This window comes from Peromyscus maniculatus, chromosome 14 (genome assembly GCF_049852395.1).
Source record: "Peromyscus maniculatus bairdii isolate BWxNUB_F1_BW_parent chromosome 14, HU_Pman_BW_mat_3.1, whole genome shotgun sequence".
Taxonomy (NCBI): domain Eukaryota; kingdom Metazoa; phylum Chordata; class Mammalia; order Rodentia; family Cricetidae; genus Peromyscus; species Peromyscus maniculatus.
This window is the reverse complement of record NC_134865.1, coordinates 88,003,691-88,030,763: the sequence shown is the minus strand read 5'-3', so window position 1 is coordinate 88,030,763 and position 27,073 is coordinate 88,003,691. Positions and strand designations below refer to the sequence as shown.

Below are 27,073 nucleotides of genomic sequence, written 5' to 3'. Positions count from 1 at the left end.
TATGACCATATAGACAGCTCTGGGCGCTCTGCCGAAGTCCCGAGGGCCTCTCCCCTCAAAGAGATTCCCGGCACTGTCAATTCATCTTTTTATTCTTCCATATGCAGCCAAGCCTATGGTTTTTGTGAAGTCTCTTTATTTTTCTTGAACTTAATATGTTTTGAAACCAATGATGATCACCCACATAGTCCCCGTGGGAGAGTCTGACTACCTGTGATTGGGGCACCCCCAAAACACAAATCTGCGGAGAAAGTGAGATGTTGAGGCAAAGCTCAAGCTGTTGCAGGCAAAAGAGCCTTTCCCAGGCTGTGGCTTGTCTAGTCTCAGGTTCTTGGCCACCCAAGCAGTGTCAGGCATGGGTTCCATCTTATGGAGTGGGCTCTAAATCCAATTAGAGTGTGATAAACTCAGTGGTGGTTTTGTAGATTTTTTTTTTTGTCTCATATTGCTTTGTTGGGGCATTTTCTACCTTACTAGTCTTTTGCATGTATATTGTGGCTTCTAACTTAGTGTTTTTATAGGTTCTCTCTGTCTGTCTGTCTATTTCTCTGTAGCTTTTCCACTGTTTTTTTTTTTTTTAAATTCTGGTTTGTTTGCTTTTTAAATTTTGCCTGTCTGTTTTCTAAAAAGAGAGGGAAAGAAGCCGTGGAATTGGATGAATGGTGGTGTGGAGAGGATTTGGGAGGACATGCGGATATAAACCACTATTAGAATATGTTGTATCAATTTTCAATTAAAAAAAAAGACAAAAATAAAGAGCTAGTCTTGACAAGGCCCAGTTTGGGCAGTGTGTGGGTGCAGCTTGAGCAGTGTGTGCCTAGAGCCCAGCTGGAGTCTGTCTCAGTGCTCAGGGCATCTCTGATGGCACAGAATTTGCCATAGTTTCATATTTCAATGAGTCTGTGAAACAGCCCAGTATCTAAAGTATTTAAAGTGTGGAAACTGTAATTTGGAAAAATTACTCATTTTGACTTTGGTCCATCATTTCCATTGCCTTTTGCATTAAAATATTTTGACTTTTTAATCCATTATTATAAATTTATGATATTTGAAGAATCTCTGAAATGTTTAATTAAGAACAAAAATAGTTCTTCAAAATAGACAGAATGCACGAGGCATCAGAAGCTGTGCCGCACACAGGCAGGATTTAATTATAGCCCCCTCAGAGGCACCAAATGGGGCTGAGGAGTTTTCCAAGGTCTCTGGAAACACCTCCTGAGTGTGACCTAGGAGCTATGAAGGAAAAGAGAGGTCTTGTTCTGCAAGGACACCCTGGAGCCTCTTGCACCCCCATCAATCCTCATAGCTGGGGAGAGCTCAGAATGCTGCTCCCAGAGATCTCTGCACACAGGAGTTCATGCACATGAGAACGAAGGCTTGAGTGAGTATCTGGCCCATGCCTCCCCCAGGGACCTGCGCAGGGCCTAGGAAGGTAGTGCGGATGCAGCTTTAGGACACTGCTCAGTGCCTGCACGCCTAGCCGTGTTCAGATATGAAGCAAAGCCCATATGCAGGCTCACAGGGCGGATGATCTCACCTAGATGTGGGAATCCTCCCAACTCTACACCTTCACAGAAGCCCCAAGACTCATGGCTGTTTGATCTGTCCACAGAGCCCCTGAGCAGATGATGTGTCTCAGCTGACCAGCTTCAGAGGGACAAGTCAAAGCCCCCGCTCCATGACCATCATCCCTGCTCTGAATCAGAGCTCAGGATACTCAGGAGGGGACTAACGAAACCATCCCTGCAGAACCAGTGCTTGGGCCGAGAAGACACCTCACTCCCAGAAGGCCACAGGGCAGCTTCCTAAAGACAGCCCACCGAACTGCTTCAGAGCAGTTTGGGATTATCTCAGGAGCCCAAAATGCACTCAAGTCTTCTGTAAAAACATGCTTCAGATCTGATTCCACATGAACAGAGTTCTCAGATGGGGTTTTTGCTCTTCTCCATATCCAGATGAGAAAGGGATACTAAAAAGGCGGACCTCAGAGGTGCAGGCCAGGCTGCCCAGAGCTTTGTCTTTTGTGCTCCTGCCAAAGGCCCTGTGGGATTTGGGGGCCATATTTGTGGGATTCAATATATAAAAGGGTGAAACGTGAAGCGTCACTTGGTATCAAGGTGACAGGACAGTGCCATTAACAAACAGGGCAGAAACAGCCATTTCAGGAATTCGGTAAACGAGGAGGAAGCAGGGAAGTCTGAAAATTTGGGTCTCTAGTCACACTCACAGGATGCAGGTGACCTAGGTGAGGACACATCTGCTTTAGTAGTCTCTCTGTACCTTGGCTTCAACTGCATCCAAAGTAGCTACCATTTGTCTGCATTCTCTCGGCTCAGGAGCCTGACTCAGGTTAGTGAACCTCCTCTTGAAGTTGGTCTTCAGGATATATGGGTGGGGTTCAGTGACATGAGATTCAGAACACTCTGTAATCACCAAGTCCAGATCACACAGTTGTCCTGTGTGCTCGGCAGCATGCTGTAGTTCTAGGGCGGTGGGTACCACCCACGGCTTCATCAATAATCATAGCCACAGAGTACATGGTATACACTTGTCACAGAGAAGCTAAAGGCAGTGATTATGCCTAACAGAGCAGGCAGGCAGCACCACAGTGTCACTGTCCAGGAAAGAAACCTGCTTTCTTAGGGAGAGGCGCCAAGTGATGCCACACAGCAGAACCAGGCCATCAGCTGTGTGTAGCATGGGAGAGAGGAAAGACATAGGTTCCCTCTTCCCACATCTGACGGGGGTTTGTGCATGGGCTCCTGGGTGGGGTAGTAGGTTAGAAATGAGCAGGCATCTGTTCAAATGTGGGGAATCCTGGTCTCCAACACTCTACCGGTTCTTCTCTCAACTTTGTTTCACTATGCAGGATGCAATGCAGGGCCCTCTCCATGGTGTTCTGAGTGTGCTTAAAGGGTGACGTCCCAGCCAGCATCCCAGCCCAGAGCTGAGACTTCCAATAACACAGCTGAAGAGGGTAGGAGCCCAGTGGTTGCCATGTCTAGTGGAAATGACAAAGCAAGTGTGGGGGCAATAGAAGGCTGGAAAGTCAGACAGATCAGTAAAAAGCCAGTAAATCACAGCTCCAAGCTTGAGTACCCATCCGTGGAATCGGTGTCATCAAGCCTGACTGAGAAGCATGGTGTCTTGCCTGGCTCATGTACACATACGACTCTGAGGCTGCTATGTAGCTGGAGAGCTTCTCTCCATGTCCCACCAAGCCCCCACAGTCCCATACCCATGTATAAAATAATCACTCAGATGCTTATATTACTTATAAACTGTATGGCCATGGCAGGCTTCTTGTTATCTATTTCTTTTATCTTAAATAAATCCATTTCTATTAATCTATAAGTGGCCACGTGGCTCGTGGCTTACCGGTACCTTACATCTCGCTTGTCATGGTGGTGGCTGGCAGGTCTCTCCCTCTGCCTTCCTGTTCCAATTCTCTCTGTTAGTCCTGCCTATACTTCCTGCCTGGCTACTGGCCAATCAGTGTTTTATTTATTAGCCGATCAGAGCAACACATTTGCCATACAGAACATCCCACAGCACTGCTATGCTACTAACTACTGGCCAGTGTGTAGGAATGCTGCCTTCAACTAGTGGAGCATTCACAAAGACATGACATTTTCTCTCCTTGAGTTTCAAAATCTTTTGGCTTTGAATTATAAATCTTAATGAAGAAAAGAAAGCAATGGGTCTGAGGAAAGATCACATGGGCCAGCTCCCCAAAGCAGCACTGCTAACACAGATGACGGGAGGGCCCTTGTGACAGGCAGGAGGTGGCATGAGGCATGAGTGGCTGTGTTGTGCCTGGCTATTTACTGAGTCTCTGTAGCATCTCTCCCTTAGTCAGTTCCTTACTGAGCAGTCAGTATGTCAGTACATATCTGACTGTGGGTTTGCAAGGAGCTCAAGTCTTCCTTGCAGTGAGAAGATGACGCAGGCTGAAGAGGAGGAGGCAATGGTAAAACATAATGAAAGTTGATGCAGAGGTACCCTAGGCTGCCAGAGTTGAGATGGAGCCAGGCAGAGGTTCAGGGCTGAGCGTGGGTGCCCATGAGGAATGTCCATACCACCAATTACATTCTTTTTTTAAAAAAGTAGTTTTTAAAAAAAGATTTAATATATTATGTATACAGTGTTCTGCCTGTATGTATGCCTGCATGCCAGATCTCATCTCATGCCAGGGCACCAGATCTCATTACAGATGGTTGTAAGCCACCATGTGGTTGCTGGGAATTGAACTCAAGACTTCTGGAAGAACAGCCAGTGCTCTTAGCTGCTGAGCCATCTCTCCAGCCCCAATGATTACATTCTTACAGAAAGATCTACTCGTGAGTGTGGTACTCTTAATCTTAGAAACGGTGGGGTGAATGCTGTAGCTATGACTGGAGAGACTCTTCTCACTGGGCATGAGTGGCCTGAGACAAGACACCAGCAGCTACAGACACTGCCTCTGAGCTTCCGAAGGTGTTTGGCATGGATCAGACTAAGAATGATTGAACCAGCTTCCCAGTAACCCAGACAATGGCGAAACTGTAAATGGGATGAAGGGATCCAGACAGCAAGGAGGATGAGTTGCTCAGGAGGCCCCAGAAGAGCTGGTCTGTGGCAGGTGTAACTCACAGGAGTCTTTGCCATCCAGACATGCCGACAAGTAAGTAAAGCCTGCCTTCCTGGGCCTCCGAAATTATGCAGAGAAGGCAAATCCCCAAAGTCACAGCCGATCAGAAGCCAAGCAGGGATTGAGAAGCCGCACTACTACAGAAGGAAGGAGACCCATGGACAATGTGGTCTGTTTGCGGTGTCAGTGAGTGGAGCTTGTGCGGCCGGCCGGCCGGGCACCTACCTTACTCTCATCCTCCGGGTCGCTGTAGCCACATGCATCTATGAAATCTGGAAATGTCTCCGACCACCCATCACGAGTGCAGTTTTTGCTTATGTTTCCTGGAAAGTAAATTTCAGATGTTTGGTCCTTGAACAGTGGCCTCACTTAGAAGGATGATACAACAAGCTGATGCTGAAGCCCTAACCAGCAAGTGACTGAGACCACCCAGAAGTCCTTCCTCCTAGCCTATGCTCTGAGACTTGCCTGCCAGGGCCCTGAAGACACAAGTGGATACACTGTATCACAAAACCGTAAAAGCAGAAGCAAGCACTAATTACTTTGTTGAAACTGAGCATCTCCATTCTGAAGCCCAACGAAGACCCTTAGCAGATTCTGACATCTGTGTCTATTAGAGAGGAGGTGGCCAGGCCCAGGCGCTCTGGAGCTAGCTCTCTTCTTTAGCTTTCAATCCTTGCTCCCCTTTCCATTTGGCCTGCCCCTCACCCTCCAATGCCTAAGAAGCAGTGCAGGGCAGTTTTCACGTGTCTGTCAGCTGGAGGAAAATATGTGATTGGCATTTAAACAGCAAGAATAATCTCAAATTTATGGTAAATTCAGAAATGAAGCATTCACTCTATTTACAAAGAACATGGCAGGTTCTGGACAGACCTGGTGGGAAAGGGACAGACAAGGACATCAGTGATTTGAACTGACCAGGTCAGATTCTTATTCCAGGCCCCCAGGGTAGGACACATGTCCTCCTCCTCTGTGGAGCTTCTGTCCCTTGCCCAGGCCACTCATGGGACCCTCAGGGTCTAGGACATTTCAGTTTAACAAGGGTCTTCCTTTACAAACCTGTTTATCTTCAGAGTGGGCCTGAGAGGCAAGTGTGGCTAACATTGCTGTTCTCATTCTTCAGATAGGACGCTAAGCTCCCGGAGGCTGGGTAACATTTGAGCCTGAGCTGGAGGTAGGGTTTCCGACTTAAAGGCCTTACAGTTTTGTTGTTTGTTTTCTACATGTCAGTGGTTACCTGTTCACCGGTACCAAGCAGTCAGCAGGGCTGAGTGCTTATCTGGCGATGTGCATTAGCAGTTCCTCCCAGGCTTGTGGTTCTGAAAGCGGCACTGCTGGGCAGACTCAATTCCATAGTGTCCAGAGGATTCTAGGTCCCCCATCACCTTCCCTGGGGACCCACTGGTATCCTTCCTGAGGACTCTGACTCTGGCCACACCTGACTCATCCACACTCAGGGTGTGTCTCTTGGCACTCATGGCCAAGCCCCTCAGGGAGATGTTGATGTCTGGACTGGAAGGGAGCTCCTAGAGGACAGACTCTTGGGAATGGCTGAGCTCCCCTAACACGACCATGAATGACCGAGGAGGTGGGTTAGAGACACAGGTTCCCAGTAGGAGAGGAGGTCTCTCCCCTCACTGCTTTTCTCCACATCTGTGTTATCATTCCTCAAAGGTTTTTGCCCCTTAGTATCTGACCAGAGGAAACAAAGTTTCCAGTTTTCGGAAGCATTGTACTTTGCTTGTTCTAGTCGTGTCTTCTAATCTGTGTTTTTCTAGACAGATTCCTCCATGTTGTGAAAACCTGGATCCTGAGACATGCGTAAAGAACAACATAGCACAGAGGGGCTGAGGTGGCTCCGGATTCTCCAAACTCCAGTAAACAGCAATCTGTTCAGCAGGAACATCTTTGTGCAGTGGCCCGAATTCTCTACCTAAACTTACAGCCTTGTGGGAATCTCCCTCGGGCTAACTGTAACCTTCCTTCCCTCTTCCCCTAATTTCCATTTTCATGCATGCACATTTCCCCTGCTTTGCCTCCTGAGAGCTGTCACCTGGACTTTCCCTCCACATCTGCCCTGCTTGCCCATCTAGGTTCCAGTGGATGAGCTACTCCTGCTTCCTTAAGAGAACTCACCCAGCATGGGCCAGATGTTCACAGTTCCCTTAGGACCAGGGAGCACACAGCTACCTAAACAGCAGGGCCCAGCTTCTTGTTACTGTAATGGAAAAGCTGACCCTCAGACACAAACATCTTTGAGCCCTGGAGTCAATGCAAACACCATACCTGGTCTGCTGTAGAAGTTGCTGAACACTGTGGGGCAGGGCACCGTGACAGTTTCCCCAATGTCTGCAGGGCGCCAGCATGTGATGTTGTCCCAGACACCACTGCAGCCTGGAAGGAGAAGCAAAGAATTAGGTGTAAACCATGGACCGTGAGAACACAGTGCTGAGAAGGGCGGCCAGAGAATGAGTGTGACTTTAAACATCCTCCAGGAAGAAAACTGCTCATTAGATAGTTGTCAAAGCATTTTTTTATGAGATACTCACACGACGCTGTTGAGATAGGAACAGCTTGTCTGTTCATTTTAATACCTTGGAAGAAAGCAACAGGCCTGTGGTAGAAAGTGTATGAATGATTCAGTGCCTGCTGTGTAGTTTTAAAATTTTTATTTCTTCTTAAACTGACAACTAATAATTGTATATACTTATGGGGTAGATGAGATGTTTTGATACAATGTATATATTGAAGGATGAGCGAATTAGAGTATCTATCACCTCAAATGTAGTTTCTTTGTTTTAATTATCTCAGCATTTTGGTTTATATTAACTATATTCACCCCTCTATGCAATAGGTCACTAGAACATTTTTTTTTTTCATCCAACCAAAACTTCATGCCCTCTAACCAGCACCCAAAGTCAGCCTTGGTAACGCCACTCTACATTTTGCTCTATGAGACAGACTTAGATTCCACAAAAGTGAGTTGTCGTTCCGTGCCTGGCTTGTTCTACTGTGCATTAAGTCCTTGGGCTCATCATATTTTTGCAAATGATGTAAGTTTCCTCTTTTATAATGCTGAACAAGATTCCATTGTATTTCTATAACACATTTTAAAATAGAGAGTGGTTACATTTTTTCCTGCTGATTTGTACCTTCAGTGTGGTAAACTGGGCTCCTCATGGTATTAAGTTTGTGGAGACCTAAGTCTGGGACTACTCCAGGATAGCATCAGTGGTCTGGTGAGTGGAGCCTAGTTAGAGCAGGGATCATCATTTACACACTTTAAATATTTTTCAGACACCTAGGGTGTTGAATGATGCTTTCCTTCGGGCATGAGCTGGCTGCTGGGTTTGGTGATTTGGTTCTCCCTATGGGATCTTCCTAGACATCCGCTTGGGAGTTCTACTGCCCCTGCATTTGAGGGGGCCTGCAAAGCTGGGGTATTAAGTCACTAGGTCTTCTGCCATTCTCTCAGCCCCCTTTATATCTTCCCAAAGGCCTTTTTATCAGGTTGTTGTTGTTGTTGTTTTGGTTTTTCGAGACAGGGTTTCTCTGTGTAGCTTTGCGCCTTTCCTGGATCTTGCTCTGTAGACCAGGCTGGCCTCGAACTCACAGAGATTCGCCTGTCTCTGCCTCCCGAGTGCAGGGAATAAAGGCGTGCGCCACCACCGCCTGGCTTTTTATCAGTTTTATAGAGGCCCCAGCTTCAGTTTCACTGCCTTCAGCCTATTTTCCTGCTCAGTGAGGTTAGGGCAGGCCCTGCAAACTCAGCAGGTTGCTGTGGGCCGCCCACGCGACCTGGGCTTGTCCACACCATGCTGGGCGGTGGGCATGGCCTGGTGTGCCTAGGCATTACTCCCTCTCCAGTGGATTGCTCTGGAAGGGCCGACCGGAAGAGCATGAAGGAACCCAGGGAGTCATGCGAGGGCCGTATGGCTGAGAGAGGCTCCTTGGACCTCTGCTCCTTGTTGTGTCCACCGTGTGCCCAGTGTGGGCAGTGCCACCGATAGGTCAGCAACACTGAGGGACAGCTTCCATTCCACGTTCGAAAAAACGTAAGTTTAAAAACCACAGAAGCAAAACTTCTTGCAGAAACGAGGCAGAGCAGGCTGGCCCAGACAGTGCTCATGGCGAACTCAAGTTGTACAGCTTTGTTACTCTCTCTCCATCTACAACAGATGCTGGGACCGAGGAGTGAACAATTGGATATTCTGACAATATCCAAAGACCTCCTGACTAGTCGCTGGGGTGGGATACTTAGAAACCTTCCACTCCTGTGTCCCTGAGTCTTCAGGGGGCCATTCTTTGCAGTCCCCACATAGCTGTCCATACAAGCAGCCAGAAGTCCTCCTGAAGGTGATATCCAAAGGATTCTCTACTGTATAGCATCAACAGAAGCACCCCTGGATGTCATTTTCCTGCTTTGGGAGGCTAATGTGAAGCTGAACACCCTGCCGCAAACGTCTTGGAAATCAAGTTAGGGAACATGCTGATGTAGCAGACCGAGGGGCCCTGAGCACCTTACCTAAGCATTCCCCTTTGGGCATGCGTCCCATCTGAGCAGTGGGTTTGTGAGTGCAGGAGTGCTTTCATGTGAGAAGATGGGAAGGGCGCAGAGAAGAGAGAGAGCGAAAGGTCATTGCAGCTTACTAATAGGCAGAAAAGTAGCGAGGGCCTCAGTTGTGACAGCTCAGCTCAACTGGCTCTTGATGGGGACACAGGATAAGGTCAAATTTTTATTATAGAAAGTGTTTTCTTTCTTTTTTTTTTTCTTACCTCAGGAGGAACCAGACAAAGTACTTCTTGTACCCTGGCCATTCCTTGCATAGAATTTGCTGTGGCCAGAACAGCCATCTGGCAGGACACAGAATTAAGAGTTCCTCTTGGATTCTATGGATGTGCCAGGCTTCCTAGGTCATGGTCCAAGGAAGAAAGCCAGGAGCAGAGCAGATCCTCTTGAGAGAACCCTATACGTCCTTCAGACTCATGCCTCCAGGAAAAGCATCAAAGGGACCCCACATTTTACATATGATATGGCTGCACCGTGGCTGAGCAAACACCTGGGTGTCTACTCTATGCTATAGTCCAGCATTATGTGCTCAGAAGTTCCTCCACTGAGCTGCCTCGGTGCTGTCCGTGGACTGAATGCTGCAATGGCCCTGCTTAACCTTGAGGAACGCAGAAAAAGCTCCCAGATAGCTTTCTCTACTCAACAAGTATCCAAGGTCCGCTGTCATCTCCAACCCTCCCTTTCTTCCCATGCAGTTCCCTGCACCGTATTATCCAGCTGAGGGAGAAGGACATAGCATTCCACAGACACTACCTAGTCATAAGCCGCAGAAGCAGGTACAGGGGGAAATCTCAGACCACCTCTAAGTGCTGCTCAGGGATCTGTCACTTAGGGCCTTTACTCTGGGTCCTCAACGGGTCCACCCAACACCCAATTCCACAATCTCATACACATGTACATGGAGAGGAGTCATAGGACTTCTTTTTACAAGGAAGAATATCACTTATTATCTTCCCATGTAACCAGGTTCTCACATTTGTCATGTTATGTGTGTAGAGTATGATTCTTTTCATTGGCGGCATGATAGTCCATAGTCAGAGTTTAACAGTTAAGTTCCCATTTTTCAAGTCCTCAGCATCCATTATGTTTATGAAATAATTGATAGGAAATATAGTAATTAAATACAGAAGAGGAAGGGATAAAACAATTGCACGGGCTTGCCTTTTAAAAGGAATTGCAGTTATTTCCCAATTGAAGAATGTTATTGAGAATAATAGTTGACGAATATGTAAAGAATGGTCCGAGTTAGAGAATCAACACGTTTCTCCTACAAATAGCAAATTCAGGTACAAATCATTAGCAGATACTAAAACAGGTGGCGCTGACTGCTTCTGAGGCCCCGTCATTAAGACAACCCAGGAACATAGCCCACACTAACACATCCACCAATCTTCAGGCTTGCTCACCTGTGCAGGGCCTATCTTCTTAGAGCTCACTTATGCAAGGCATACCTATTCTATGGTTCACCTTCCCAGAGCTCAGTTGTATGTAGTGTACTGATTGAGGGCTCTTCTGTGGAGGGTGCACCTATTCAGAGTGATCCTGTGCAGGGCACACCTGCCCAGGACACACCTGCCCAGGGGCTCACCTTCTTGGGAGTTCACTTGTACAGGATGTTTACTGGGGGTCTCTTATGCAGGCACACCTGTTCAAGGTTCACCTGTGTTAGGCATTTCTGTGCAAGGGACACCTTCCTGGAGCTCACATGTGCAGGGTACACTTGTGAAGCCCTTTGTCTTTTCTCTGGTAAAGTACCTATTGAACAAAGAGGTTCTTGTGACTCCCCTAAGGGCTACAATTTTAAAGCAGCAGAGTTTTAGAAAAACTAATCATCATTTTGCCATCAAACCTACTGATCCTCTATGCCTGTCATCAACTTAAGAGACACAGAGCTGGATGGAATTGGAAATTGAATTGGGAAAGATGATTTTTACAAGTGTTTTGTCCTCCTCTGAACTATGCCAATTTATTCTGACCTGAATTGTCTCAGACTCCTGCTTGCTGGCCTCACAAAGACACTATATTGTCTTGATAGAGGAGGGAGCTGGCTTCTCTGCATTGTGCTCACAAAAAGTAAGTACTCTGTGGTCTTCTGAAGGAGCCCTGGTGAAGAGGATGCAATACAGGGTTAGAATAGCCGCTTCCTCACCTGATTGCCCAGACCCAAGGACCATAGAGTTGGCCTAGGCTAGCCTTGCTCTCAGGCTGCTCACAGTCCAGAGGCCAAATCCTAACTGTGTGGAATGTTTACCCTCAGCCTAGTTACATCTCCTGGAGCCTTGCAGGGGCAACTGAGGTGTGACCCACAGTCATTCAGCAATGTTTCATCAACACTTCACTTAGACTTGCAGCTCAGAGATCTCAAATAATACCACTTTTGGGTACCTAGTGTTAGTGGGGCACTTGCACCCTCCACTTGAGCTGACCATGCAGAGCAAATGCATTAATTTCTGCATAAGCGCCATGGTTACAGATGTGGATGTTCTCTGAACAGCTCTATGAGCTGCCCAATTGCTGTGCAGTCATTTTCTCCAAGTTTGGACACTCTTTCCTGTGTGAAGGAGAGACTTATGGGGTCCCTCCCACTAGTGATATAAACAGGAAACGGTTTCTGTTGCAGGGGGTTTGTAGAGGGTGAGAAGACTCTTCATTGTCGCTACCTGTGCCGGGAATTCCAGTGTTGCTGCTTCACCCAGGTTCCCATAATTAATCCTAATAAACTTACTGGTTCATCCAGCTAGACTTCGGTGGATTGGTTTCATTTGTCTGTTGTTGTTGCTGCCCTATCTGGGGTGAATATGTTTGTTCATGTCTCCCTTAGTAAAAGTCACAAGACCCATACGGACAGTTTGCCACCAAGGCTCTCTGTCTTGGTGTTCACTGCACACAAGGCTCCAGAGCAATAGACAAATCTACACAGGAAGCAGGATGTGGACCACCTGGGTCCAGATTTCACAGCTCCTAGGAATGTGAATGTAATGTGGATGCCTGTGGAAGCCTGTGGATGCCTGTGGATGCCTGTGGATGCCTGTGGATGCCTGTGGATGCTGGCTGCTCAAGTGGCTAACAACTCTTGCTATTCTGAGTGCTCTAGAGTCCCAGTTAGTTACTCTGATGGTAGAGCGTGGTTATAGGAGTTCTGCAAGTGAGAAGCTCCACCCCTTTCTTTTGTTCTAAGGGTGCTTCATTTGTTCTTAAAATATTGCCAGTGAGATCAGAACTCCATCCATGCATTAGCTCATCTAAGTATGTTGCCAAATGCCATTTTAGGAAAGCCGCAATTAGGAATAATGACAGTAACTGAACTGGGAGAAGCAGAGCAAAGTAACCTTTTGAGGGAAATACCCAAAGCAATAGCCTGTCAAGTCTAATGAATGAAGCACTCTTTAGAACTCACGAAGCACCCAAGCAAAGCATGGTCCTCTCAGGAGACAGTTAATGTGAGTATAGATGATCGCACATTGGGGGCTATAAGACCTTCAAAAGATTAATGAGACAGGCTTAGGGTCTCTACAGAGACAGATGCTAGCCAGCATACCACTCCTTCCTATTGACTGTGCAGCTTTTAAATGAGTTGTGGCCATGCTGCTTATATATTGGGAACTACAAAAGACAGTCTCTAAACATCTACTGCACTTGGTGCCACACTGTGAACGGAGTAACACTGTCTCCCAGGAGCTTCTTGACAAAGTTCTTCCTGCAAGAAAGGGTAGCAGAGGCTTAACCTGGGGTGTGCTGGTAAATGAGTCTGCGCTTGGTATAAGAGAAATGCTGAATCAGGTCAGGATTGAAGGCTCTACAAGCCAGGACTCCATGTGTTTGGAGTTCCATATAGGTATTGTGCAGAAACCAGGTAAAATGCTCATATCCTAACTAGGGTGCATCTAGAATTTCATCCCCAGTCTCTAGGGTGGAGGATTAGCTACCAACCAAGGCCTGGAAACATCATTTCCAGGACGCTGCTGCTGGATGGCATTGGGGAGTCAGCTGACATCAGGCTTCTGAATCTAAATCAGCAACTTTATTCTGTGGTTCAGATGGGTCCCAAAGGTGGGAATCAGGTTCTGGAAATTGAACTAAGTTCACACCATGATTCAGACCTAGAAGAACCCAAGCTCCTAAGTGAAAAAAAGGATTTTGCAAAGTAATATGTGGATCTGGACAGAACCTACACATTTTTTGAGGGGGAGAGGACTCTGCCAAATCCAATAAAACTCCAATATCAGTACATGCCAACCAGAGTCGTATAATCCATGTGGGGAGACCTGCTTAATCACTGCCACCTAACAACTGAGTGCAGAATCTGGTCCTTAAGGTAGGACACTGTTTTCTACCTGAAGGGCCCAGGACCCTCGTGTGGTGCCATATGGACAGTGGGACTAAGGTGACACAATGTGGGCACCTGTTTGGCAAACCAGTTATACTGAATATTTGCAAAATGTTGATCCTCTGACTCATTAGGATGTTCACCATGCTTGTGCTGATGGCATAATCTCCTCCCGCATAAAATACACCAGAAGCTCTTCTCCAAGGTCTGCTGTGGCCCAGGGCCTGCTGTTACCCCAGGAAGCTCAAGGCTGGGCAGAATTCGGTGATGTTTTGCATGGCAGCAGATCCCATCTGGAGACTACATCAAGGGCAATGGAAATCCTGCCAGTGGGTCTCCAGACAATCTCCTTCAGATTTATGATCAGGACTTACTTAGATGGCTTCCCACAACCATCCCAGAATATCTCCTAGTAGGGTCTGACTCACACCTGGAACTGACCCAGGCAAGGAGACCACAGTTCTGGATATTCCAGGCAGTTGTGAGCCCAACCCCTCATGGAAGATACTGTCAAGTTACCATTCATCTGTAGCCAGGACAGAGTTGTCCCAGTGCAGAACCAGAGGACTGTGTGTTTTCCAGGGTGCCTAGGCCCTGGAAGGTTGGCAGTCGGTGCCTTGGACTAAGATCCAGTGACCCCATCCCACCTGCTTGGGAGCAGACACCACCCTTTAACCCCTAAAGGTCAGTTCTGGGACTTAAGTAGTCCTGCCTCTGTCATGAAGGACTGGCATGCCCCAGAGATGACCGGGGCCCTGCGGCTAGAACACTTCCTTTCCAGCTAACTCTGACCCCTCTTTCCATGCAGAGTCTGAGCACTGTCTGTCACCTCCTGCCACCTCCTGCTGGACGTGGCCCCTGCGGATCTCCTCCATCTCTTCCTTCAGCAGTGCTCCCGCATAAGAACAGACTTAGACATCCCCACAAAAGGCAATTTGCCCTGAGCCTGTGTGTGTTTGTCACTAAGTTTTATTCAGTAAACAAAACAATCACACCAACATAAAAGTACTGTGTTCAAATACCCAGTGTGATGGCTATTCTTGGTTGAAATATTGAGTACATCTGGAATTAACTAAAACACAAAATGGAGGGCACATATCTGTGAGGGATTTTGCTTAATTTGAAGTGGGAAGATCAACTTTTGCTCTGGGTCTTTGAGGTAGAAAGACAGGCCTTTAATCCAGATCTTTTGAGCTGAGAAAACTCATCTCTAATCTGGGCCTTGCCTTCTGCTGGGAGTGTACACAAAGTCACAGAAGAAGGAAGGAAGCTTTTGCTCTTTGCCTGCTTGCCCTAACCTTGCTAGCACACACATTTGTTCACTGGCATTGGAGCCTACTTCTTTAGGATCCCAGCACATATTGACAACCAGTTGAGACATCCAGCCTTGTGGTCTGAACAACTTCCGGATTCTTGGACTTCCTGTTCATAGCCAGCCATGTTGGATTAGCTGGATCACAGCCTAAAAGCCATTCTAAAAAGTTCTCTTTGTCTCTCTCTATAGAGATGCATCCTATAAGTTCTGTCACTCTTGAGACCCTTGGATAAAACAGCCCTGTGTAGGGTTCCTGGGCCTTCTCATGTCTTGTGACTTCTCATAGTCATTATATTCATTTTTCATAGAACTCTGTATTTAGGCCTGGCTTGCTAATCTTCCATCTTCTGTGTCACATGCACTTTGTTTCAACTTTGTTGAACTAGATAGTGTGATATGAAATGTCCACCACCTCTAAAAAACTATAAAAATCAGACTGTTTCTTTCCTTTGTTCTTGAGTTGGCCTAAGATTCCTCAGGGAGATTTGTTGGGAGAGTTACCCTGAAGGCTGCACTCTGGAAAGGCTTCTCTGGCCTCCTCCTGCTCCTTTCTCTCTCTCCCTCTCTCTTCCCCTCTTTCCCCTCTGCCCCCGTTTTCTCCCCTTCTCTGTCTGTCTGTCTGTCTGTCTGTCTGTCTCTCTCTCTCTCCTCTCCCCTGCCCCCACCTGGAAACTCCTCTTCAGGTTTAAAAGGAAGCCTTGCTTTCCTGTTAAGGCCCTATCATATTTAGATCTCTCTGCATCTTCTGTTGCTTCTGTCTCATGCTCTTCCTCCCCACTCAAGGCCTGCTCATGGCCTTGAGGCCCCCTCATTATAATAACCCCCACCAAAGGGGATTATGTACCAGCATCTTCTGCATACTGACCGCTGCAGCTGCCTTCTGCTTCTTCCTACTTTACTTACAACCTGCTCTTATTGATCATTCAAAATTAATATATAAAGAGATATTGCCATCTCACTACCATTGCACCATTATTCACAACAGCCAGGTGGAAACACTGTAGATGTGGATTAATAGAAGAGGGTGCATTACACAATGCATTATTGCTCAACCTTATAAAAAGAAAAGTTGCAATATGCAACAAAGTGTTTGAACTTTGCAGACATTGTGATGGGTGCCTTCTTCCATGGAACATCTGTAGGATGGTGCTGCACGTTCCAGCCGCCAGGCCTTTCTGTTCTTGTCTCCTTGCAGCTTGGCCTCTTGCTTCCTGATATGTAGAAATGGCTTCTGGGAGTTGCTTATCCCCACCAGTTTCCACAAGGAACATTTTCAGCTCTCCCCTGAAATGCTGTTTGCTTGTCATGTTTCTTCATTTCGAAGGATGCCCTGACCTTCCTAAGACACAGCTCAACAGAGATGCTACCTCTCCAAAGCCCTCAGTGCATCTCTACCCTCAGGGCTACACATAACCATTCTGCTCTCTTCCCCCATCTGTGCTCATGCTCCTAGCCTGCCACTGCTTCCAGCTCCTCTTACTCCCAACCTCTGAGGTCAGCCTGGCACATGTCTCTCATGCCAGTACCTGAGCCCCAGGTAGAAAGTCCCTCTCTCCTTCCTTGGAACTCGCGGTACGCTTTGGTGCCAGGAAACTATGTGTGCATACTTTGTGTTCCCAGAGTGTTTAAATTACAGATTAACCTCTTGGAGGGTGCCCATGTGGTATAGTACAACTTCATGGTAGGCATGTACCTCATTCTTATTCACGACGTGTGGCCTTCTGTTGTTACTCTCAGGTCTTATCCCAGCAGCTTTTATCCTCCAGGAAACGGGGCACTCAGGTAAGGTTGGGCAACACACCATTCCATATCTGAGTGGCGCAGACCTTGGGGGCTATCTGTATCACTTCACGTGGTGTCCCTCCAGTGAGTTGTCTCATCTGGAAAAGTCACAGCTGCTCCCTGCTCCCAGGAGCATTAATGTATACCCAGAGAAGATGGAGAGAGGTTTATGTCAGGGGTGTAATGTGAGAAGCAAAATGGAAGAGCAAGCCAGATCAAGACCTCAGAGAGAAGAGCACAGGGCACTCACTGCCTGGAACCTCAGAAGCCAACACAGGTCCAAGAAAAGAAAACTCTAAATTCATCAGGCAGGTAGTGACCTGGCAGAAATCCTTATCTGAGAGGCAGCTTTGGCTGAATACACAGATGAAGGAACCAAACAACAGGACTTTGAATCTGTGAGTGGACTCAGCACTCAAGTCCTATCTTTGAGCAGACACTGAAGAATGAGGCCGTGTCCTTCTAGAAAATGCTGCTTTGTCTCTAACAACCAATGGGTGCAGAACCAGCAGATGTAGAGGGTCTAGGGCCTAGAAAGCCTTCCTACCTGGACTCAGTATCTTTACCCAGAGGTCCTAGGTTTCTGGTAGCAAGCCCAGGATCTCTCCACTGTGGCCAAGCAGTGAAAGTCTCAGGTACCACAGGAGCGGGCACCTCTCCTTGTTCTGAACAACAGCATTGCCACCTTGTAGTGCCTATTCACTGCGACAGACCTGTGACACACCCTTCCTGGACCTCAGCACCTGGTGGAACCTCACAGGTCGGTTTTCCTCTTGGTTCAAGCTTTCTCCTCCTGATTCAATCCTCACCAAACAAGAAGAGCTGCACCACACAGGCCTTGCTATTTACTGGGTCATGAGAGCTGACTTAATTTATGATTAGTGACTTGAGGTTAGTCAAATGCTGGTGAGCTATTTTATTCCTAAGAACATTAGGGTACCATTTTTAATAGAAAAACATTGTCACCTATTGAAAAGTTCAATAGATGTAAGGGACCAAAGGAATGTACTAGATATTATATAAATTTTAAGGAGAATGTAGAGCTAACACAGTCTCCAGACTAAAAGAGAAAAAGAATATCAAGACACGGGCCAGAGCAAATCACACACATAGTTGGCTTTGGAGACTGCACGGGCACTGTGAGTCTCACAGGGCAAGGGAGGGCAAGCATGGACACGCTTCTCATACTTTAACAGTATTACTCTGTGTACACGATCATTAATTGCTAACACTCATTTCTAATGTAAAAATGTTCACTGATTCCTTTAGCAAAAGCTAGTTGAAATATTTTTAAAGGCCTGATGTAAGATTTGGGAGTAACAGGACACAGAATGTTCCCCTCCCCCCACCCCTCTCTCAAGAACAACAGGGTAGAAGGACTAATGATCACTGTGCCATGGTCACTGGTGACCACACACCATGCCTGGATAATAAAACGAAGTCTCAATTTGCTGAGTTCTCCAGTGTGGGCTGCTTAGCCCCTCCATGGGTATCTTCTGAGAGATGCTGCCTGTTCACATCCATTTCTTTCCTGAGGATGTCAGATACAAACAGCATTGGGCACCAGAGATTGCGTTCCTCTAGGCAGTCTGGCAGTTAAAGCACCCTCCGTTTGGGTCCTCAACTGGCTGTCAGGATTCTAAGGACCCACTGTAGGTGCTGGAGATTCCTAGGGTGGGGCTACGACCCAGATGCATAGGCCTTGGCTGGGAGAGGCTTCAGAGGCATATAGGAACCCTTGTGAATGTGAAGCCGTGCACTGCGTGAGAAGCAGGGATGTCTGTCTCTGGCCCAGCATTTCCCATTTCCTGCCATTATCATGAAGCTGTGACTGGCTACTGTCAGTCAGCTTGCCAGCAGGGAAAAAACTCAAGGCCTCCCAGTTCCTCCCATAAGTCCAATACTCTTAGTTTAAAACAAGCTAAGGCCCACTGTTGAGTACCTTCCTTCACCTGCTTCTAAGCTGACTGTAACTATCACAATTCCTTTGGCAAACACTACCTAATTTTGCAGGAGGGGGCTTACCAAGGCATGCCAGCCTAACTTTTGTTCTGCCAAGCTCTGGAGTGACTACAGATGCAGACATGAGATGATAACAAGCTACAGGAAGGTTCTTATACTGACTTCCTGGAGGACATTCCTCCACCCTCAACCATCAGTGACCTTAGGCTCCATATCCACATACTGTCAAGATTAAATGTGTCTTAGCAATTGATCAGAATTAAATTACAGAACTCCAAATACCTCCACAGCTTTCTGAGTCCCTATTATAATCCTTTTTAGAACTGACATTGGTTTTATAGGGATTTATCACATCTTTTTGTTTTGTTTTCTTGATTCATCATATGGAAAAGTGGAAGAGTTCCATGTCAGGGCTGTGGAAATTACTTTGCTAGCACTGGAGCTACTTTATTTCTAATTTCTGATGTTCTGTTACACCAATTCCACACTGCTACGGGATAGGAAGGCAGCTCTCACAGATGCTAGGAGCTCAGCGGTATCACTTCTGAGTTCATGAGGACATGTCCTGTGGCCTTGTCCCCCCAGAAGTGCTCCCTCAGCTCTGGCTCTGAGCAGCCTCTGGCTCCCATTGCCTGCAGCATCTTCATCCTGGTAACCTACTGCTATTTATATTCTTGGCATTGGAACCCTGCATATTTCAGAGAGCAGACACAGAACTGGGGACACAGGCTGTCTCTTCTGAGAGCTGCACAGTGGCTGGTCTGATGGTCAGCTCTGCTCTCCTGAGGGTGGCTGGCCAGTGACCAAGGAAGGTCGATGAATCAGATATACACTTCTTTCTTCTGTAAGCTAATGCTGAAAACAGAAGCCCTCAACTTAAAATGTCCAAGTAGGCATCCGTCCTTGCAAGAAAACCAGCGAGGTTTCTCTGTACACCAAACACAGGAGAAATCCTACAGACTTGATCTACATGGCTATGCCAGCCAAGCACTAAGGACAGCCGAGAAGTTCTCACAAACTCTACCTAGGCTGTTCATGCAGGCTGCCCTCTGGGAACAACCCAGGAAGCTTGTCTCAGGTGCTGTCTTTGAGAGAGTCTCCCAGCTGGGGTCTCCAGCCTAGGGAGCTCAGCTACGGCAGTTCTGGTCATCACTGGCCACAGAGGTCTGCCCAGCTCCTGTAAAAGTCTTACTTTAATTTTATTCTTTTAAAAAAGATTTGTTTCTATTTTATGTATATGAATGTTTGCCAGCATGTATGTATGTATACTACATGTATGCAGGAGCCTATGGAGTCTGAAGAAGGGGCTGGATCCCTCGGGACTGTAGTTACCAATGTTTGTGGTGTCATGGGTGCTGGGAACCCAGAAAATGCTCTTAACTACTAGGCTATCTCACCAACTGTAGTGGGCAGCCATTCCATTTGACCTGGAAGTTCCAACCCCCACTGAGACTTTGGTAACAGTCACGCCTACAAGGCGGGGCCGAGAGAGGACACTGAAGGCCGAGATCCATCTCAGATCTAATTTTATTTCCTCCTCCTCCTCCTCTTCCTCCTCTTCTCCTTGTTATTATTATCATTGTTGTCATTGTGTGTGTGTGTGTGTGTGTGTGTGTGTGTGTGTGTGTGTGTGTGTGTAGGCCTTTGACACAGGATTGCTTTCCTGAACTCTGAATTTTTACTGAACAGAGCCAGCCTCAGTGGCCACAAAGCTGACCCTTTTGTCTCATCTGAAGTCAGTTTTCAGCTGAAGTCAGTTCTTCGATGCTAGCTAGCCCTTTCTGGGGCAGGGGAACTGATTGACTCTATTTGCCTCTATGGACTGAGGTCATTAGACAGTTTGGGGCATGTGACCTTCAGGATGACATGTGTGTTGTAAAATCACAAGTCTTTAAAGGAGGCCTGGAGCCAGAGCCTTCACTGTCAAGGAAACCGGGGTCTAAGGCGGGCAGGGACAAGATGACTCCGTACAGCCTTTCTGACTAGTGTGGGAGCCACTGCCCAACCTGGGATTCTGGAGGGTTGAAAAGTGTCCCAAAAAGTGAGGTGCCAATAACATTAAAAAATGTACTATGTTTGTGAGGCTTACTACAAAGAAAGAATGTAGAAATAATAATTTCTTGTTGTTGATAATTAGATACATTTAGATTAACATAAAACACATTATTAAATTAATCCTTTTCTTTTTACTTGTTTTAATGTGGCTACTAGAAATTTCACATTAGTGACGTAGCTGTAACTGGGTTGTTAGGTAAGCGGGTTCAGAGCGGAGTCCAGGGCCTGAGGCCTGCTACCAAACATCAGACTGCTGTAACAAGCTCATCTTGATTTTAATTTCTTTCTTGAAGAAGTTGTACACATGACTATAGAGCAGAGAGATCCAGGACAAAAGGCTGTACTGTTGATACCTGGGCTGGTACCCAGGATCATTTGTGGCTGTGAACATGGAGGAGGCATACATCAAAGGCCTGGTGTCCCATTTCTGTTCCATTCAGAGGACAAGCTTGACAAATACACCGTGTTTACAGTAAGTATGTCTTTAGAAAACTGACATTCCCTTGTCCTGTTTGCTTCTGACAAGTTTCCATCATTCTTACATGAACCAACATTAAGGATAGCTAGTATTTTAAAACCGAGAATTCGGGTATGTGCTGTGAGTCCCTGGAAGCCAGATCTGCCTTTGCAGAGCATGGCAGAGCCATAACATTACGTTAGTAACAGCTGCCTCATCAAGCCATGGAAACTGCTGGTGTTAAAAATTAAGATTTTTTTCTTTTACAATGTTTGGTGACATCTCTGCTTACACAATGCTACAGGAGCTTTGCTAGTGGCTCACTAGGGCAGTGGCAAGTGGACCTGTCTTTAAGGTGCAGGTAACCTCCAACCTCCCAGTTAGGGAGGATGCTGAGAAGTGCAGACAGCTAGACCTTCCACCTGCAGCCCAGACTTATTCCCCAGACCCACCTCTGTGCTCTTCTGTTTGTCTGCTCAGAAGGTCTGCACATTTCGTCTCTTCTTTCTGTATTTCCAGATGAAAGCGACATTCTGGATGGATGCTGCTCACCTGTTCAAGTTAAAGAAATAGAATAAATAAAAACTACACAAGAGGAGCTAAGCAAAAATCTACAAGAAGATACAAAGCGTTACGGTTCAACGTTTCTTTCAAGTTGACATTCATTTTAAAGGAGCCATTTTCATTTTCCTGGTGTGGTTATTTTAAAAAAGAAAAACTTTACTATTTTGTGAAACAAACATAAAATCCAGCAGAATACTTTTCCTGAGTAGGAAAGTAAACGGGCATTCTATATTATATGTTGTAATTGCTAACTTAAGAGCAACTGGGCTTTAGAAATTCATACTTTCTCAGCATTGAAGAGCTCCCATTTCACAGCCTGTGGTTTGCTGAAGTACAGCAAGTTAACTCTTAGTGGCTGTGGGCTGTGCAAGGTTGCTCTGTGCACCGAGGACCCCCTGTGTGATCACCCCAGAGTCAGAATAGCCCAAGTGAATTTTCACAAGCTTCAGGACACATTAGAAACACAACCCATGAGTACAGATGACATTGCTGTCATTGTGAAGTTTGGTGTGAAGCACCTTCTTTAAAAAAACGAGAGGGATTAAAAGGAAGAGGTGGAGCTGAGAGAAACACACTGATCCCAAGGAGCCATGGGAAGTTTCTGTAAAGCTTTCTTAGGGTCCTTAGACACTGTAGAAGCAGACATCAACAAGGCTGTACCCCAACAAGAGAGGAAAGAATCATGAGCTCTTAGCACAGAAGACAATCTTCTCTGATCTGTGTCCTCCTAAGCTGGACTGCCTGTGGAGCACTTGTCTCTTAGTTTTTCTCTCTCTATGTCTCAGTTCCTCCCTGTCTTCACAAAAACTTGCTTTTATAAGACAGTAATGAAAAGGAACTATGCTCAGTTAGGTATGGCTATCTGTGTTTGGTTATCCTACTGTTGATATAGGTCAGCTAGCATTCCAACAAGGAATACGATTTCCTGACAGAATCAAAGGAAGAAACCCAATGTCAGATTTCCCTGCCACATTCGCTTCATTTAAAGACCACCTGAGAGGCCTTAGACCTCCAAAATGTAGAGATCCCTGATGCCAAGCAACAGCAACTCATTGATCTCATTTTCAGGACTGACGAAATGATAACTTAAGGCGCTACAAAGTAGCGCGATCTCTGACACTTCCTGGAACAGAGGGAACAATAAGGAATGTGGGACATCTGAGAGGTTAAGGTGGATGGAGCCCGAGGCTTCCCCACCACCCTTGTGGAGCTCCCCTCAGCTGCCCGTGGGGGCGGAGAAGATGCGCTCCAGAAAACCGAAAATTCATCGACAATGACGGATGGATTTCCTTGAAGAATCCCTCCCCTCTTCGCAGCACAGGTTTAGCTTAGTTGGCTCCCTCAGCCTGGAGGCCTAAGCGTGGAAACCTTGCACAGGGACACAGTTCTCAGAAAAAGCAAGAAATAAGGCTCACGTCTTTCTTTTCTTTCTTAAGACAGGTTTTCAAATAAAGGATAGAGTTCCAGAGAACTAAATAAAGCCCATGCAACCCATGTAGTGAACCTTATTTCAGGGGTTCCTTTGGATCGCTTAGGGAAAAAAAAAGAGTATTTCCAAAAGGAAACTTTCTTAGTCACACCACGTTCCCTCTGTCACATACTAAACAAACACAAGGACCAGGAGGTGGAAAGAGAAATATTTAACCACAGAGCAACTGCAGTTTCTCTCGGAAGCGAAGCCAGAGCAGGTGGCCTGGGCAGCGGCGACTCTGCTTGCAGGGTGCTAGGGGTATCCCCAACTCCTGGCGCACTGTCAGACCTGGTCCCAGATCGTGTCCGGGGAGTCAAGGAGAACCTGGGCCCCACTTCTGGCGAACCCGCGACTGGGGTAAGAATAGGAAAAGTGCCAATGAGTCCAGCAAGCCAAGGATTAGGTAAGGCTACGGTAGGACGCCTGGGGTCCCGTGCATTCTGCTCTGGATCGTCCCCGCGGGCTCCACGCTCCACCCGCTCGTGCTTGGGACTCGGGAGGCGAGTGCAGCGGTCCACTGCAGGACGCACCTCTTCGGGAAGGGGGCGCGGGTTCACTCACCGGCATCAGCAGCCAGCAGTAGCAGGTCAGCAGCACCGACGCCCTCATCTTGGGCTCAGTGCGCCGCCTCGGTCCTAAGCGTCCACAGCAGCCTCGGCCCCAGCTTGGGGCCTCCCAGGGCTGATTTCCTCAGTCCCGCGCCTAACTCCCTCTCCGCCTTCCAGGCTGCGAGTCTCGGCCCCGCCCCTCAGCCCAGTCCCCGCCTCGCGCCCCTTCTCCTTTCCGCAGAACCTCTCCCTGGCACTCTGGTCCACCGGGTCTCAGTCCAAGCTTTCCTCCCTCCACCTCCGCTCACTGCCAGCAGTGCTGAACCCCGAGCCTCACCCCAAGCCCCTCCTGGCCCGGGTCCTTCCCTCGTCAACCCTGCTCTCTCTCGCGCGCCCCTTCCTGCTGGGCTCCCCTTGCTAGCCCTGCTGCACTGCGACCCCAATGAGGGCAGGCTGCCTTGCCCACGGCTTTGGAGGGCTGGAGGCTCAGGTAAGCAGATGCTCACGACTAAGGGCAGTGCCCAGCCTCAGGTAAAGGAACTTGTGCGCTGCTGAGGGCGGCACTGACTTCCTGTGAATGAGAAGTCTGCATGCAGCTCGAGGAAGAACCCCAGAAAGCAGGCTGGACGCCCACGGTAGGGGCTGCAGTGGTGTGAGCCAAGAGAAAGAAGGAAACTCTCCTATGGTTTCCCCTGGAGAGCTCAACGGGCAGGTTAAACGGAAAGCAGGAACTTCACCAAGGCAAAAGTGGGTCCTGCCCATGGGCGCCGGAAGTGTCTCTGCAGACCCTGGGGTGTCGCATGTGGGACCCACTGGACACCAGGCCCGTGGGGACACTGCCACTGCTCAGCTGCGGCTCGGCTCTCCACAGGCCAGGCTAGGGACGAGTAGAAAGTTACCAGCAGACAATAGCACCAGATAAACTAAAGCAGGCGAGTTTTAAACTTCCTATTCAGATGTAACTTTAAACCCGGAGTCAGAAGACTAGAAGTAGTAGAAAATGCACCCTTCACACTTTCGGGCGCCTGTCTGGCCACTGCCTTTCTTCTCACTAAGTTTATCGCGTGCTCCATGATACTAGTGCCCCATGTTCCCGAGGACCTAGGTTTCCATCTGCTGTGTGCCATCCCTTCATCGTGTGTGTATCTGTCCGTGTCTGTCCATCGGGGAATCGTAAAGGAGGAGAAGGTCTGGACACTAGGTCTGCAGGCTGAGGTCTGTCTGGAAGCTTGGGCTCTGGCTGGGTCCACAAACACTCACCGTTATTCCAGCCAGTGAACCTGATCCACCTGCACACTTGTAAGTCACAACCATGACCCTTGTCCTTCCACCCCGCGGGTCACAGTAAGAACTAGGAAAGCTGATACATGTGAATAGTTGTGAGGGCCTGCCCTCTAAAGCCACAGCTGGATATCCTGGGTCAGAAGAAGGGTGAGATGCCAGGGTTCTTCCCCGCAGTGCTCCACCCACAGCCACGGAGTATGTGACGATGTGAAGTGATAGCTCTGACAATGAGGAGATACAGGCAGGGGGAACAAGAGGACCTTGACCTTCCTGGGGGTCCCAAAGAGACTGGTCGCCAGTGCAGCTGAAGGTTCCTCAGATAGAACTTTAGAAAGGAGTGTCCTTCACAACATGCCATCCCATGGTCAGTGCTGGGGCAGAGGCCCTGACACACAGGGAGCAGGGTCATTGCTGTCTAGAGCTCATCCTCAGAAAGGACACCCGTAGAGGCTCCCTAGCCTGGTCTTCTGGCTGTCTGAAGTCACACTGCTAATGAAAGACTGAGCTGAGTTTTTGTCAGTGAGACTTTACCCTGTCTTTCAATTTATTTTTCTTTCCAAGCCACCCCTGTTGGAGAGAGAGAGAGAGAGAGAGAGAGAGAGAGAGAGAGAGAGAGAGAGAGAGAGAGAGAGAGAGAGAGAGAGAGAAGGAGAGAACAAGGGAGACACCCAGAGCAAGAAGCCAGGCAGACATAGAGAAGCAGAAGTAAGAAAGGTAATACACAACAAGGCAAAAGGTAGATAAAGAGAAACAGGTTAATTTAAAAGAACTTGCCAGAAACCTGCCTAAGCATTCAGAACTAATAATACGTCTCTGGTCATGATTTGGGAGCAGGTTGGTGGCTCCAAAGAAAAAGCCTGGTACAGAGCCCCCCTTGTACCTATGGGTGAGTCTGCTTGGGTCTATATGGGACCTCACACTATTCAGAGCTGGGATCTAAACCTGAGTCTCAGCCTTGAGCTGTGCCCTCTGCATCCCTCCGACTGCTCTGACCACTCCCCCCTCATCATTTCCACCTACTGATGTCTGAGCACCTTATCCCTTCCACACTGACATCCTCTTGAATGTTGGGCAGTTTCCTGGTACCTTCTGGTACCTCAGTGGCTGCTCTGGTTTCCAGACTAAGAAGCCACGGGCTTTCAGTCTTTGTTATCACAGAGGCTTTTATATCCCAAAGCAGCATTTGGGGCAATGCTTTTCATATACCATTTTAATGAACCCTCTTGGTCTCTTAGGATGTGGTCACTGATTTCTTTTCCTTTTGTGCCAGTGAAGTTTAGTCTCAGCCGTCATGGCCGACACTGAGGGCTTAGATCCTTCGTGATCAGCCAGCCCTCTCCAAGTGCTTCCCTACATGGAGCTGATTCGGTGAAACTTATCAGAAACATTAGAAGCGTATATGCACACATACAAAGAGGATCCTCAGGAAATGACAGATGACACCCACTAACATCCGCTGACTCTTGCTCTGTTTTCTTATCTACGAGGGCTTTGTGTTCAACTAAAATCTTCAACAACAAGAAAGAATGAAAGTGATTGTTTCAACGCTATTTGTCTTACTTTTACAAAATGAAATTCTTTCTCAGTGCTTCTTTCTGACACCACCCCATAATGAGGGGAGCAATTTCAGGGGAGAACATAAACTGAATCTATTTGCTGTGCCTAGATGGGATGGTTATGAAAGACACATGACCTATTAGGAGGTACAACTACAGCCATCTCCAGGGTTCCACGCCTCTCATGTGCAGAGAAGGAAAACAACACTACTCATTTGTAAAGCACAAACCTCCTCCTTTGCAAAATGTATTAGGTGATGGGTTGGTGGCTCATCCTGGCTCCGTTAAAATCCTGAAAAGCAAACTAAATTCTTGTTTAAAATGTACAGTTTATTTCATATTGGTTATGGGTCTTGAAAATGTAAAATGAAAATGTAAGAGAGTTTTACCTACTATTCTGTCAGAGCTGGGGGAAAACAGCCTTATAATTCATTTTACTGCACAAATTTGAAAGGCAAGACTTCGTGCCTGTTTTTACAGTGAAAGTTGGTGAATGGAGCCTGTCTCCAGGGCTATCTCTCCTCACTTGAGGCTTGGCCCTAATATCAACCT

At 47.4% G+C, this 27,073-nt stretch overlaps 1 protein-coding gene across 2 annotated transcripts in view; it reads right to left on the bottom strand.

Annotated features, from left to right (window-relative positions):
- Vipr2 (vasoactive intestinal peptide receptor 2) overlaps positions 1 to 23,855 on the bottom strand; it is an 82,379-nt gene extending 58,524 nt beyond the window's left edge. Inside the window, exons 1-4 of one of the 2 annotated variants that reach the window (XM_006988300.4) lie at positions 23,695 to 23,855; positions 21,551 to 21,650; positions 6,917 to 7,024; positions 4,856 to 4,953 (exon numbers count right to left, since the gene is read on the bottom strand). In XM_006988300.4, coding sequence (XP_006988362.1) covers positions 4,856 to 4,953; positions 6,917 to 7,024; positions 21,551 to 21,650; positions 23,695 to 23,742 — 354 coding nt within the window. In that variant the 5' untranslated portion in view covers positions 23,743 to 23,855. The remainder of the gene's footprint in view (positions 1 to 4,855; positions 4,954 to 6,916; positions 7,025 to 21,550; positions 21,651 to 23,694) is intronic. The other variant, XM_042261284.2, reaches the window with a different exon arrangement.
- Positions 23,856 to 27,073: the final 3,218 nt, after the last annotated feature.